Source organism: Chaetura pelagica, unplaced genomic scaffold (assembly GCF_000747805.2).
Source record: "Chaetura pelagica isolate M959 unplaced genomic scaffold, ChaPel_1.0 scaffold637, whole genome shotgun sequence".
In the NCBI taxonomy this organism is placed as follows: domain Eukaryota; kingdom Metazoa; phylum Chordata; class Aves; order Apodiformes; family Apodidae; genus Chaetura; species Chaetura pelagica.
The window spans coordinates 1,459,209-1,472,351 of NW_009953950.1; the positions used below are offsets into that span (position 1 = coordinate 1,459,209).

The following is a 13,143-nucleotide window of genomic DNA, read 5'->3' on the forward strand; positions in this document are numbered from 1 at the left end:
CTTTCCCTGCAAGTAGCACTGGTTTGCCTCTTGAAAGCTCTGTACCAACATTAACTCATGAATCATTTCATTATTTCTTTGAGGAGGTGGCTGTGTGTCTGTTGTTTTGCTGGTGGAAACAGAGCAGTAGTATAGGGAGGTGAACTGATTTGCCTAAAGCCTCACAGTAACACTGCTGGGACAAAGCCTGAATGGGACCACAGAAGTCCCTTGCTTCTGCTTCTCTGCTCTTTCCTTTTATTATATTGCCTCAACAGGACCTCACAAGTTTGAAGACTGTGAAGTACAATGCAGAGTATGCAGCCATTGAGTTCATTTCACAGTGTCTTCTCAGGAGAGATCCAGAACTGCTGCAATATGTCACTTGCTTTCTTTAGGACCTTTGCTCAATCGGTGTGTAAGCAGGAGGTGGATCTCCTTGCAAGATTATGCTGTGGAGTTAAAATGTTACCTGGGCTCTAGGGCAAAGTGGACAAGTTCATCAGAGAGAAGTCTGCAGAGGGTTGCTGAATAAGGAGTAGCTTCCTCTGCCTGGGGAAGTCCCTGAGCAGCAAGTGGGGGAGGCTGGGAGAGTGCAGATGGAGCTATCACATGTGATTCCCTGTCCCTGTACCTTTCTCCGCTTATGTGCTCTTGGCTGCTATGGAGACAGGAGGATGGTGGGCTGGGTGGACCTTTGGTCTGAGCTCTTATGTCTTCTGTTTTGTTCTTAGGTATATTTATAGGGTATTGTCTAAGAAGGAGGCTCTGCTTTCTAAATTTGGGGCAACTGGTGTTAAGTCTGGACTCCCACATACTTCCCATATGATGCTGAGCAAGTTGTGTACGCCCCATCTTCTTAGGTTATGTAGGCACGTCATAGGAGCTAGGCACCTGAATACTTTTGAGGATCTGGGTCTTAATTTCCTTGGCTGCACTAACTGTAGAAGATGGAGAGCTGTTGTATATGCTCGTCCATAGGGCTGCTGTGCAGGCAGCTGGCAAACTGCCTGAAAGCATCCTAGAGCCAGCTCCCCCAGCTGTGTGCTTAGCTGCCTACCACTATGCAGTGCTGTTGGGTGCATCTGGCTTGGTAGAACTCCATGTGCTCTGAAAACTGCTTTTTGTGGTCTTGAATCTCTCTCTGTGTTCCTTGTGATCCTTATGGGATAGGTGCTACGTGCACATACAGCCTCAGATGTGCTGAGGTCTTATCTCAAGCTAAATTTCTGGTACGACTGTAATACAAGTATTTGAACAACCAGCAGGTCTATTCTGCAGGATCTCGATCAGCAACTAAACTGCTGACCTCTTTAAACTATTAACCCCACAGTTTGGGGTTAGAAAAGGAAGAAGTCTTCTTAATTCTTTAAGGGATCAATTGATACCTGGTACGTACAGAGAGAGAGGAAGGAAAAAGGTCAAAGTTTCTGAGATGGGCAGAGGAAATGCAGCAGAAAAAGATGAACACGTATAGCCTTTAACAGCAGTATCGAGTTCAGCAGCAGCAGTTCCTCTCCCTGAGAAAATTGCCTTCTATGTAGGGGCTTAAGTGCTTAAGGTGAGTTGGTAGGTTTGGCTTTGATTCCCTTCTATTTCAGAGAGTATTCCAATCCACATTTTATATAAAAATAGCTTGTTCACTAGGTACAGGCCAGAATCAGAGGCTACTGTGGTGGGAAGAAGGCAAGGCTTTGGTGTCCAGAGAGAACATGAACCCATAGAGTCCAAGTTCCTGTATGGATGCTGCACAACAGCAGTTTTGGCCCTCGCCCTTCTTTCTGTCTGCTGTATCTGGGAACCTAAGTGCAGCTCACGGAGACTGAAGCATGAGGGACCTTCATGAGTGGATGGAGGAAGCAGCCTTGGAAATGCTGACGTGCTCTGCTGCATCTGGCAGCTGAGCTCTGTCCGTCCAGCCCCGTGATGCTGGCTTAATCCTAACCCCAAGGCAGTGTGCTCCATCCACTCTATTTGTCAGATCACAGCGTGGCACAGAGCTTGTTCTTGGGAGTCTTCCATCGGGTAATGAGCAGGTCCAATTCTGCTTAAACTGATAACATTTGACAGGCTCACAGGCAGTGTATCTGCAACTATTTTCTCTAGCTTAACCATTCAATGTCATGACTTACTCTGCAAATAAAATATGTAGAGCAGTGGAGAGATGCAGGAAAAACATGGATGATCCAGATTTGTTCTCCTGGCTCCGTGTGAGCAAGATAGGGAGAAAGAATAATAGCTACCCCAGGAGTTGTCCTTCAACATCCTGGGCTTTTGACTGTGCCAACCCTAAAAACAGACTACTCAATATGCAACTAAAGAGGGGGAAAAAATAGTCCAGAAGTCTGATTCATTCTCACCCTGGATGAAATGGCAGTGTTCTTTTGTTGTTATTGTTATTTTTTAAAGCAGGTAAAAATAACAGCACTTTCTTCTATGTGGTGATCTGTGGGTGTTCCCATTCATTGCGGGTGAAAAAAACCCCAGCATCCTAGGCCAGAAAGCAGTTTAATGTTTGTCTCTCTCCAAATGCCTTCATCGTTCACACTGACTGGGGCAGGATGTTGAAAAGTGTTCACTGAATATTTTGTTACAAAAAATCATTGGTTTTGTCTGCATTATTCAAGGAATAATATACATGACTTACCCCGGTCTGTAACTCAGAATGAAAAAAAGCTAGATCAAGTAAGTTGCATGAAATGTGCTTAGATTATTTGATTAATATTACTCAGTAAGCTTCATGACTTAGAAACAAGACTGGGCAGGGCAGGAAAGAACTCTGTTCTTTGGACAAGAGCTAGGACCCAGAACTCAATGGAAATACTTCTGTTACGAGGCATTGATGTGTGAACAGCCTAAAATTAAAACACTTCAAGAAACCTCATTTTATTTAGAGGTTTGAAAAAAACCCCAAAACTCATGTTTGATTATATAGCTACATTTTAAATGATAAATATTTCATCTGTTACTGATGGATGAAGACTGCAAGTTCCTCAGTGCAGGAACTACATGTTTGATGAGTGGTGTCCAGGGTTCAGAACTCTTTGGCTGCCCACTTTAAAAAAAAAAAAAAAAAAAGCCACTATTCCATATATAATATAATGTAATCATCTCTGTTTCATTCCTTCTATCAGAAGAGCTGGTTGGTTGCTAAAAATATACTTGCAACAAGCTCAGCTGTGAATCAGGTAGGAATATTTATCTTTCCCTCTGACAGAAGAAAACAAAGCCAAATGGCAGTATCTGGTGAAGCTTTCTCTTTTTGGAGGGTGTTTACATAGTCCTTCACGCTGTCAAAAAGCAGGATGAGCAATAAGCCCCTTGGGAGTGTAAGGACAACAGAGCAAATGAAGTGAAAGCCTTGGTGCTTGCCACTGCATCCCACAGGAAATTCTAAACAACCCTTTTAAAGTAATTTTAAGAAAATCCAATCCCATTTAGTGCAATTACTGTCACGATGTCAAAGAATTTAATAATATATTGGTAGCAAAGGTAGCTTTCTGTATTCCCCTTTTTTCTGTCTTCATGGCAGCACATTCATACCTTCCGCTGCCGTTTTGTAATTGATGGCAGATCAGGAGTTTGAAAGGCAGAAAAAACCCCTGAGGTTTTGAGCAGAGTTTAGGTATTTTTCCATGATCTCTTTACCTAGCAGAGTAAGGTGATGCCGTATGATCCAGTTGCTCAGGGTACTACGGGATTCCTGCATTGGTACCTGCTACTTTGACATGTTGGCTTTGATAACTTCCATCCTATTAATTTTAAGTGCCAGTAGTCTGGCTGCTGATGCAATATTTATGACAGATCCTGCACTACAGAACAAAGTCTCCTTTTGAAGTGCAAAGCTGGTTTGTCTTCCTCATTTATGTCAGATTTCAAAACTACCTTGGGCATTCTCTCCTGGAGTACTCTGCTGTAAACAAACTAAACGTTGTTTTAGTGAAGACAATAGACTGAATTCCTCTTTTACAGAGATGAAAACATTAAACTCAGTGACATTGTGACTGATAAAGAATCAGGCTCAATAAATAATATTTTGATAACAAAGCCTTTGGAATGTATATTGATATGATGATTAAACCAAATCTCTGCAACCTTTCCAACTCACCTCTGCATCTTGGATGGGGCTAGAATGTGGGATTGCGGGCTGGTAGTTAAGGAGTGATTTTCTGTGGTGCTGTTCTGATTAAAATAAGATGGAGGAGACAGCAACCAACCACTGCTACTTTGCAGCTGCTTGCTGGTTAAACCTTCATTCTCATCCTTCCTCCCCCAGACAAGAAATAAAGCGTGAAATGCAAAAACTTCAATTTTGCTGTCTGATGCTTGCAATGACACTGAATAAGCTGCTTTTCAAAAGCACACTGAGCCGACAGCTGAAGCCTGGAGTAGCTCGCTCAGTGAAGGAGGCTCATGTTGCTTGATGGAGTCACTGGCTGGAGCTGCAGTTTCCAAAGTGGACCGTGAAGCTCTGAGCAACACCAAAGAAAAATTGGCCCCATGAGCAGAAGAACAAAATCCCAGACAAGCCATCCCATGAAGCAGGAGTATTTTCAAATATGAGGGACAATACTTGTGTGCTATTAGCTTCACACACTGACAAGGCATAAATATATGCTGATTCTCCACATTGCAGTAATGCAGTTTGATCTTTCCTGAGTAACTTCATTATTCATAGATTTGACTAACGGGTACCACAGTTAGACACTCAAAACATTGTGGAACTAAGCCTTCATGAAAATTTAAACATTTTTGTTCCTCTGGTATTTAACCACCGAGGGTGCATGCTGGTATTTTGAAGTTTTTCAACAATGAATGCAAAACATTTGCCTGAGGGTCAAAAATAAAATAAAATCCTTTAGTCCCCTTGTTTTGAAGCACCACAACTGTAAGGACCAAGATCATCTTTACCTCAGGGAGGGAAACTGAGGGTCTCCAGCAGCTATGTTTCTTCTCCCCACCTCCACCTCATGCAGCACTGCACATGCTGCACATGCTCGGTGCCATAAGGGACTGCTTGTCCAACCTTTCCCATTGCAAAGCAGCTGCACCCAGCACCAGCAACCTTGCAAGAAGTGCAAGCCACGCGCATCATTATGAGGGCCCTTGAGTCTGCAAGGACCAGCATGTGAGCCTGATCTTCAGTGCTTTGGGTCTTCACGTTGACTTCAACATGGGTTTCAAGTGCCTTGTGTGTCATAGCTGGTAACTGGCCTTCTCTCTTTAGAGAGAGGTTTGCGTCGATTAAAAACATGCAAAAAAACCCCAACAACTAGAATAAATAAGGTGGCATGTTTGCTTTTATTTGCTAAGCTATTTATAATTTAGTGCATGAAATTCAGGGTTCCCTACCAATTTTGAGTGCAGTGAATTCATTGCAATGAATTAATGCAAACATTCAAACAAAGCAGCAACTCAGGTGAGCCTCTCTCTGTAAAATATAATTGAAGTTTGAATGGGACAGAACTGACATAAGAAAGCATTTAGGAAGTTTGTGGACATCAGTCCTGTCTCTCTGCAGGGTGAGCAGATACATAATTGGATTGTACTGGTGCATTTTTTGTTAAACAGAGGGTAGTTTGGGGCATTATTAAAGTCCCTTAAAGTATTCACTGAATAACCCTCTGTCTGTGCAGACACAGATCTTGTGCAGACATGCAGGCTCTAGTTGTCCTGTCTGCAGGTCCCCACCATCTCTATCCCCCACTGCCAGCCTGCTGCCAGGGATTGGGCAGCCCAGGGGTCCTACCCCAGTGCCTGCCCAAGGATCCACATCTGTGTAGCAGCAGTTGTCCAACTATGGCTTAGTCTGGGGAATATTTGGTTTGGTTTCACACAGCATCTGCTTTGCATTTCTAAGGCTGGTTTGCATGGAATCATCCCATTAGGTTGTATCAAGGAGTAAAAACCTGTTGTCCTAACTCCCGGAGTCACAGAAAAAAAAAGTGGTTTCATATTGACATGTGTTGACAAAAATGTGGTGCATATGGACTATTAGATCAGTTACCACTTACCAGCAAATCTGCTGAGAATAGACATACAGGTAAACATCTTTAATTAACCAGGTTTGATTACATTCTCTACTGAGGCTAGATTTACATTTATTTTTTTTTCCTCTGGTAGATTTAAACTATTCGGTAATATATACTTGTATTGTTTTAACCCTGAATCCTTTTAAATTCCTGTCTTTGTATTTAGCCCTCCTCCCTTAGCTTCCAAATGGTCATTCTCCTTACTTTGAGACATTGTATTGAGCATTGCAGTATACAACCCAAAGCTCCATGTGCTTCTTTTAGTTTCCATTTGGTTTTGTTTGGGGTTTTTTGAGGTTTTTTTCCCCCTCTTTCCAAAGCTTGTTTTTTGGCTGTCTCTCTTGTTAAATTCCCAGCCCTGATATCTTTCTAGAGGCTAATCACTCTGTGAAAACCTCCACCTGCAAGCAATAAAGATGTAAGATGTGAAGATCTAAGCCCTTTTTTGGCAGTAAGGGAAAGCAGAAGTGGTTGATCCAGATTCATCTGGCAGGGCACATCCCCCTTGTATCAAACTATTTTTCAGCACTGGTGGTTGCCTTACGAGAGAAGCTCCTTTTGGAGTATGGAGGGTGGTGGGTCTGGAGTCTCTCACAGTTGGGGTATCACATCATAGAGGGATGCTGTGAATGCCAGCTGGGCTCATGGGGCTGGAGCTGGCGCTTGCCCTTGGAGCAGGAGCAGGTTAGAGAGTGCGCTCTTTGCAGTCTGGGTCTTGGTCAAAGCAGGGCCAAGCTGATGTGATATTTGAAATTAACTGTCACTTTTACCGTGGTTTCCTCAAGTCAACACACTGGGTTATAGCCAGAGAAGGGAAAATAACTCCCCTCCTCATGTCTTCCACTTCATTGACTGAGGTATGTTGCTTCTCTGCAACGAGAACTTGTGTTGATGCGTTTTACTACTGAGTGCAAAACACAGTTCTCTACTTAGGAAGCCTGGTGTTTGGCTGGTTATTCTAGGAAAGCCTGGATATCACCCCTGAATACCTCAAATCTGCAAAATACTCTCCTTCAGTAGATTTATGTAGTATTTCCTCTATTTCTTTTTACATGTGAAGGAAGGAAAATCTGCAATAAATGCTCATTGGGTTGAAGAAACATCTGTTCAGTTTGGAGGTCCTTCTGTGGCTGTATTGATGAAGCAAGTGGCATCCTACTTTCAAGTAGTCTTCTGCCTCAGGTTAATTTGAAATACAGCACAGATATAAAATGAAATGGAGGGGAACATTTAAGAGTTCCTTAGAGTTAGCTTAGAGTTGGTCACTGCTGTTTTTCTTCTTTCCCAGATACTTTCTTGTCAAAAGTGCTTTGTTTGGTTTGGTTGGTTTGCTTGTCTTATTTGATTAAGCCTTGTATCTTCATCTGTAATAGAGGCATCCTTCATTACTCCCTTCGCCTTACAAAGGCAAAATAACCATGGATGTCACTGTGTTCCCATAATTATAGCTGATGGCTTTATTATCCAGATTTTTCCAAAGCGTGCCAAGGGAAGCATCACTGCCTGTCTGAGCTATTGATATCCCAGCATGCTAATTGTTAGAAATACTTTGGGTCTGGATGGGGGAAAAGTTATTGTGATAAAGACACAGCCAACTGCTAGAAGTCATGGGCAAGGCATGTTGCAACCTAAATGATGTTTTTCATGTTAGACTCGACGCTTAGATGATTCGGTTTGGGGTTTTGAAGTGTTTTTTGTGTGGAGGGCGTAATCTTTGGGATGTGTTTCTTAGGTAGAGCTTTATTTAGGAAGCCACAACTGCATCCTTAAACTGTGAAAGGGCACGTGTGGAGTGAACAGTGTGCTGCCATACCTGCCAGAAGAAAGGTGGGTCGACTTGTAGGAGGAGACCACTTTCATTTTATCCTCTCTCTTCCAAAACTGGTCCAACCCCTGAGCTGTGCAGGGGCTCTGTGGGGTGGGGCAGGGTGGTGCAGTAGGGAAAACACTAACATGGCACTCAGAAAACCTGTGTGGCTTCTTCACTCAGCTTTGTTACTGGCCTTCTGGATAGCTTTGGGCAAGTCATTTCAGTCCCTCAGCCTGAGTTTTCACTGAGAGTACAAGAGTACCAGTGCTGACGACCTCTGTAAGGAGTTTGGATGCCTCATCTCCAGGGAAGGCTGATTCTGGTCTCCCTTGTAGACAATAGCAGATGACAGATGTTTGATTCCTCAGATCTCTGTGGAAGAAGGTTTATTCTTCAGCTGTGACCAGTGAAGAGCCTTTGGTTGTGAAGGGCAATGAGAAAGTTGACCTCCAACTCCTAAAACATATATTTGTATGTTTCCAGTGTATAAGATCTCTGCAAACTTTTAAGTATGGGAGAAATTTGAAGAACCTGATTAATTACAGGATGCTCTGACAAATATTTACAAAGTAATTTTGTGCCTGAAAAATAGGTGTGAAACTGTATATGAAAGCACTGGTAATTTTGGAGAGGAGACAATGCATGGGGGGTTCTGCTTTGAATGTGGAACTGTGTGCACTGTTTCCATTATACATGTTATTATATGTGAATCTTATAAATACACTGATGAGAGTGATGGAAAGCTGCTTCATTATTTTGGAAGCTCACTCAAAATATTTTATTTCTTTCAGAGACTTGAAGATAGAAAATCTGCTGCTAGATGAAGACAACAATATCAAGCTTATTGGTATGAAACCAGTTTGGCAATTCCAGTAATTGAAATTGGTGGTTTTATACAGAGAGTTTTTGAGTCTTTATAATCCTCCATGTGACAACTGCTAATGTTGCTGCAGAGAGGAGCTGAGAGAGTATAGATAGCAATCAAGCTGTTCCTGACAGCATCTTGTGAAAAAAAAATTCCAAATAATTCAGCTCTAAATGGGTGTGAGCAAAATCCTTCATCTTTTAACCAATGGTTTTCATATTCAAATCAGGAACTTTGTAAAGAATTAAAGAATTGACACCACAGAAGTAATTTATTTTATTGTCTTGAGAGTTTCATATTTAAAAAGGGTTACATTCTGCCCCCATATACATATGCTTCTGCTAAAGTCAGTGGGAGTTAGACACATTTTTAGCAGCTGGCAAAACTTGGTCCTATATTTATATTTGTTAAATTTCCTTCCAGCACCCAATATAAAATTGGTTTAGAGGGCTGTTAAAAATAAAAAAGTTCAACGACAGAGTCTTGATTTTATTCAGGTGTCAGTTGTATGCAGTGCTCAATTCATTCAAGTTGTGCAGACATTTTAGATTAATCATCAGTGGGTATAGTCTCTCACTACCTTTGAGTAATTTCCATTAATGTTAGTGTGGGCATTGAAAAGAAAACATGCCCTTCATAAAAAAAAAACCCACAAAAAAACCAAACCAAAACACAACAACAACAAAAACCTCATCATCTGTTTGTATTTATCTCCATGCCTACACTTTTGCCAACAGCAGGGTCTCTGGTTGCAGACTTAAAAACTTGACTGACTTTCTTTTTTCAAAAGGTTTCATCAAAGTGATGAAAACCACAACATTCAGGTCAAATGGACACTCACCGTAACATATAAAGCACATACATCTCCAAACAAACAAGAGGAAGATGGTTAATGAAATCTGAAATGCTAAAAATTTACTTAGGGAATTCAATCTTTGGAAATATTACCATGACTTTTAGGCATTACTCTGCAGCGAATCAACTGACTCTAGAAAAATAATAGCAAAGGAGAACTCTGCATTACCTCAGCTACAGGTCAAGAGGATACTGATATCTTACCATGAATCATTCATCAGCAATGATGGATACCACCCATTATCTTGATTTAGCAGATAAGTGAGACCAGATGGTTTGCAACAGTACTGGATGAACGTCTGATAGATGTGAAGAATTTCTATAACTTCCCTGTTACTGGGGGTTTGATTACACAACAGTGTGTGAACTTGACATCCAAACCTAGACCTAATCAGATGATACATGCACAATTAAAACTCACATGCCAAAAAATTACTTCAGAAGTGTTCCTGCAGTTTCGTTTGCTTTGGTTGCATAGCAAGGTCTCCTCACAGTGGGTGGTGTGGGAAGAATAGAGAAAAGAGACAGTTTGATCTTCCATAGCCTCACTGGCGTTGAAATAAATTGTCCTCAGGTTTGCAGCCTGATGTTTTAAGCAAAGCAGATTGTACACAGTATGTATTTTAAAACAAAGCAATTAAATCCCACTGTCCAACTGGGTATGTTTTAGAAAAAGAAAGGTTGCTTTATTAGTAATAATTTTGCTGTAAGTAAAAACAGATTCAATATCACAGTCAGCTCATGCCGTGTTTCACTAGTGATGCTGGTGATCTCTGGTTGTTCACCCTGAAGAAGCAGTGCCTCCATTCTTCAAGCTTTGTCTGCTGTGCTTACACATAAAGCTGGAGCAGGGGCTGCTGAAACTCCCTGGGCAACATTTCTTCACCAACAGCTCTTTTCTACATGGTAGCAGGAGCAGCGCTTGAGCTGCTGCACGTCTTTCCGTTGCCACCACAATTTCCCAGGACAAGGAAAATGTTTCAGCACATGTCTGTGGCTGGTTGAGTAGACCAATTTGCTCCTCTCCCCTTCCTGTTCCCTCACTCAGATCATTCAACGCTCAGTACAATGTTTTATATAGTCTGTCCTTCTAGAAATTGGGTGGATCAGTTGTGTCATCACACAGTCCTTCTTGAGGAGTCAAGAACATGTTTTGAGGAAATATGTGCTGCTTTTCATGCTTTGGAGAAGAGACTTTGAGCTACAAAACCAGCTCATATGAACTGCTTTGTGGTAGGAGCTTGGTGTCGTCTCTTGTGCAGCAGCTACCTAATAAAAATGTCACTCCTGTAATAACTGTGGAATGAAGATAACTTGCCATAAAGGAAAAAGAAAAGGTGACATGAAGATTGAAAATGTGCCAGAACACTGAAAAGTCCCTGGTAGTTCATCCATTTCAATGAGAACTGAATCTGAATCCCTCTGGTCCCTTTCTTCACCCGGCTGCTTAATGGAACCTAGCTTTTGTTACTCTTTTTAGTTACGTGACAAGGTGGTTTATAATATGTTCTTAGATAGTATTCGAAAAATTCCCTTTGCTGTGTTAAGTGGACTTATTCTTAGCTATCTGTCTCCAATCCTAAGAACAACACAATTGGAAACACTGGAAATAGTTCACTTCTCTTTGTCTACCATCTCATAAAGGTGCTTTGAAAAGCCACTCACAGGCCATGTGAAGTCCTTGGTATCCTGCTCAAGGACCTTATCACACCAAAGAAACCCTTCCAACAGGCAGCAGTACTGAGCTCTGTGGTCATGCTTGTCCAGCAGCTTGGTGCTAAGGCTTCTGTTATTGAATAACTCTTTCCTTATTCCAACTGCCACAACTTCAGAGATAGCCATATATCCATAGCTTAATGTGGGTTTCCTGAAGGCGTTAAAAGAGTAGTAAAGAGATGTGATACTTCGATAGTACGTGCAGTGGGGGTGGTGGAGTTGCCATGTCATAATATTTACTTTGGAAAGCCAAGTGTGGCCTTTGATCTGAATTCTGTAATTAGCTTGGCTTACTGAAAAGAAGCCTAAGACAGAGACGGGAATGGCAGTGAAAGTATCAATGCTGGTGGTAATACCTTCCTTATCAAGATCAGCAGTGCATCCCTAATAAAAATGACACTGTGATCGTGATGTGTTGCCACACTGTTAATATTCCTGTTTCTTTTGTAATAAAATCCCCTTCCCCAACATGCACGTTTGCATGCATCCTGCATTTCAGTGCGGGGCAGGGGAAAAAAAAAAGGGAAGAAAAAAAAGAGCAGCCTAGATTAAATGTATGAGCTGAAAAAAAAAGAGAATTAGATGTTTATAGTTCAAGCAAATAAGATAATGAAAACTTCCACTAGAGGGTACCTCTATGGATAATAATAAAAGAGTGCTGATTTACACCATCTCAAAATACAGCCCTTCTGTGTGCTGATTGTAAAGCATTATACTGCAGTCGAGTAATTTTGAGGTGGTAAGACACAGTAGGGTAAGGACCGTGAATAATATTGTGTAGGGATGTTATTTCTAGGAGTTCTAAAAAGTATTTTACAGTTGAGAAAACCCACCTCGGGCCACAGCTAATAAATACATTAATTAAGTAAATGGATCCTCGGAAGTATTTGTATAAGCCCCAGGGATAATACACATCTAGCAGAGATGATTAAGCAGTGTCCAGAGTCAATTGTTTCCCATCAGAAGTGAGGAAATTGTCTAGAGCCTTCCTTCCATTTTGACACAGTTCTCCAGTAAAACCCCTTTGAGCCTCTTTGGATGTTTAAATATGGTGATTCTTGTCTCTCTTGTGCTTGTCTTGCTTTCAGAGATGCAGCCAGCCGTGTGGAAAGCCCTGTGCAGTCATTTGGGCACTCCAGCTCACATAGTAATCTTTATAATTACATTTTTTTAAGCTTTCTTTTTTTTTTTCCCCTATTTTTGTAAGGGAACAAGGCTAATGTGACTGCTCTGTCAGGGCACTTCTAATGCTTTGAGGAACTCCTGCCTGATTTCAGCCAAATTTGAAGTGGAGTAAAAGCTAAAGGACAAGCCATTACTTCAAGTCTTATGTAGATAAGAGAGAGACTCAAATTAATGACTGTGGAGAGAGAACTTTGCATGGGCTCAACAGTTGCCTGCTATATTTGGCCTGCAAGATGTGCTCCTTTAAGCCCATCCAGGCAGGTGGGTAGCACAGCCAAAAATATTCTGTTTTACAAGACACATGGATGCCAGGCACAAGTCTAGAGGGAGAGGATTCAGCGGTCTACTTCTGACTGTCTCATTTATGTATAAAATGGTTTTCATTTTAAACACTCAGGCAGTCTGGGAATATTGAAGAAGGATGGATCAAAAAGGAGGGAAGAAAACACACGTCAGTGTTCTTAATAGTGGGATTTTGTTGTTGTTGTTGCAGCTGTCATCAGTAACAAGTTATTAATAAATGTGAACATCTTTGATTGTGACCTCCCTATATCCACTACTGGAGTTACTGCCCTACAGCAAAAGCTGTTGTCCCAGTCTACCAGCTTTGCCCGTCATCCTCCTCCTTGCAAGCTTGTCTCACTTCTTCCTCTGATAACATCAGGTTGTTTGACTTCACTTTCAAGACTCTTTGAAACCTC

The 13,143-nt window shown here is 41.6% G+C and overlaps 1 protein-coding gene across 1 annotated transcript in view; it reads left to right on the top strand.

Annotated features, from left to right (window-relative positions):
- The window catches only part of HUNK (hormonally up-regulated Neu-associated kinase), a 42,695-nt gene that overhangs the window by 8,281 nt on the left and 21,271 nt on the right, over nucleotides 1-13,143 (top strand). The window contains exon 3 of the mRNA XM_010001828.1: nucleotides 8,613-8,668. Within this exon, the coding sequence (XP_010000130.1) occupies nucleotides 8,613-8,668 (56 nt within the window). The remainder of the gene's footprint in view (nucleotides 1-8,612; nucleotides 8,669-13,143) is intronic.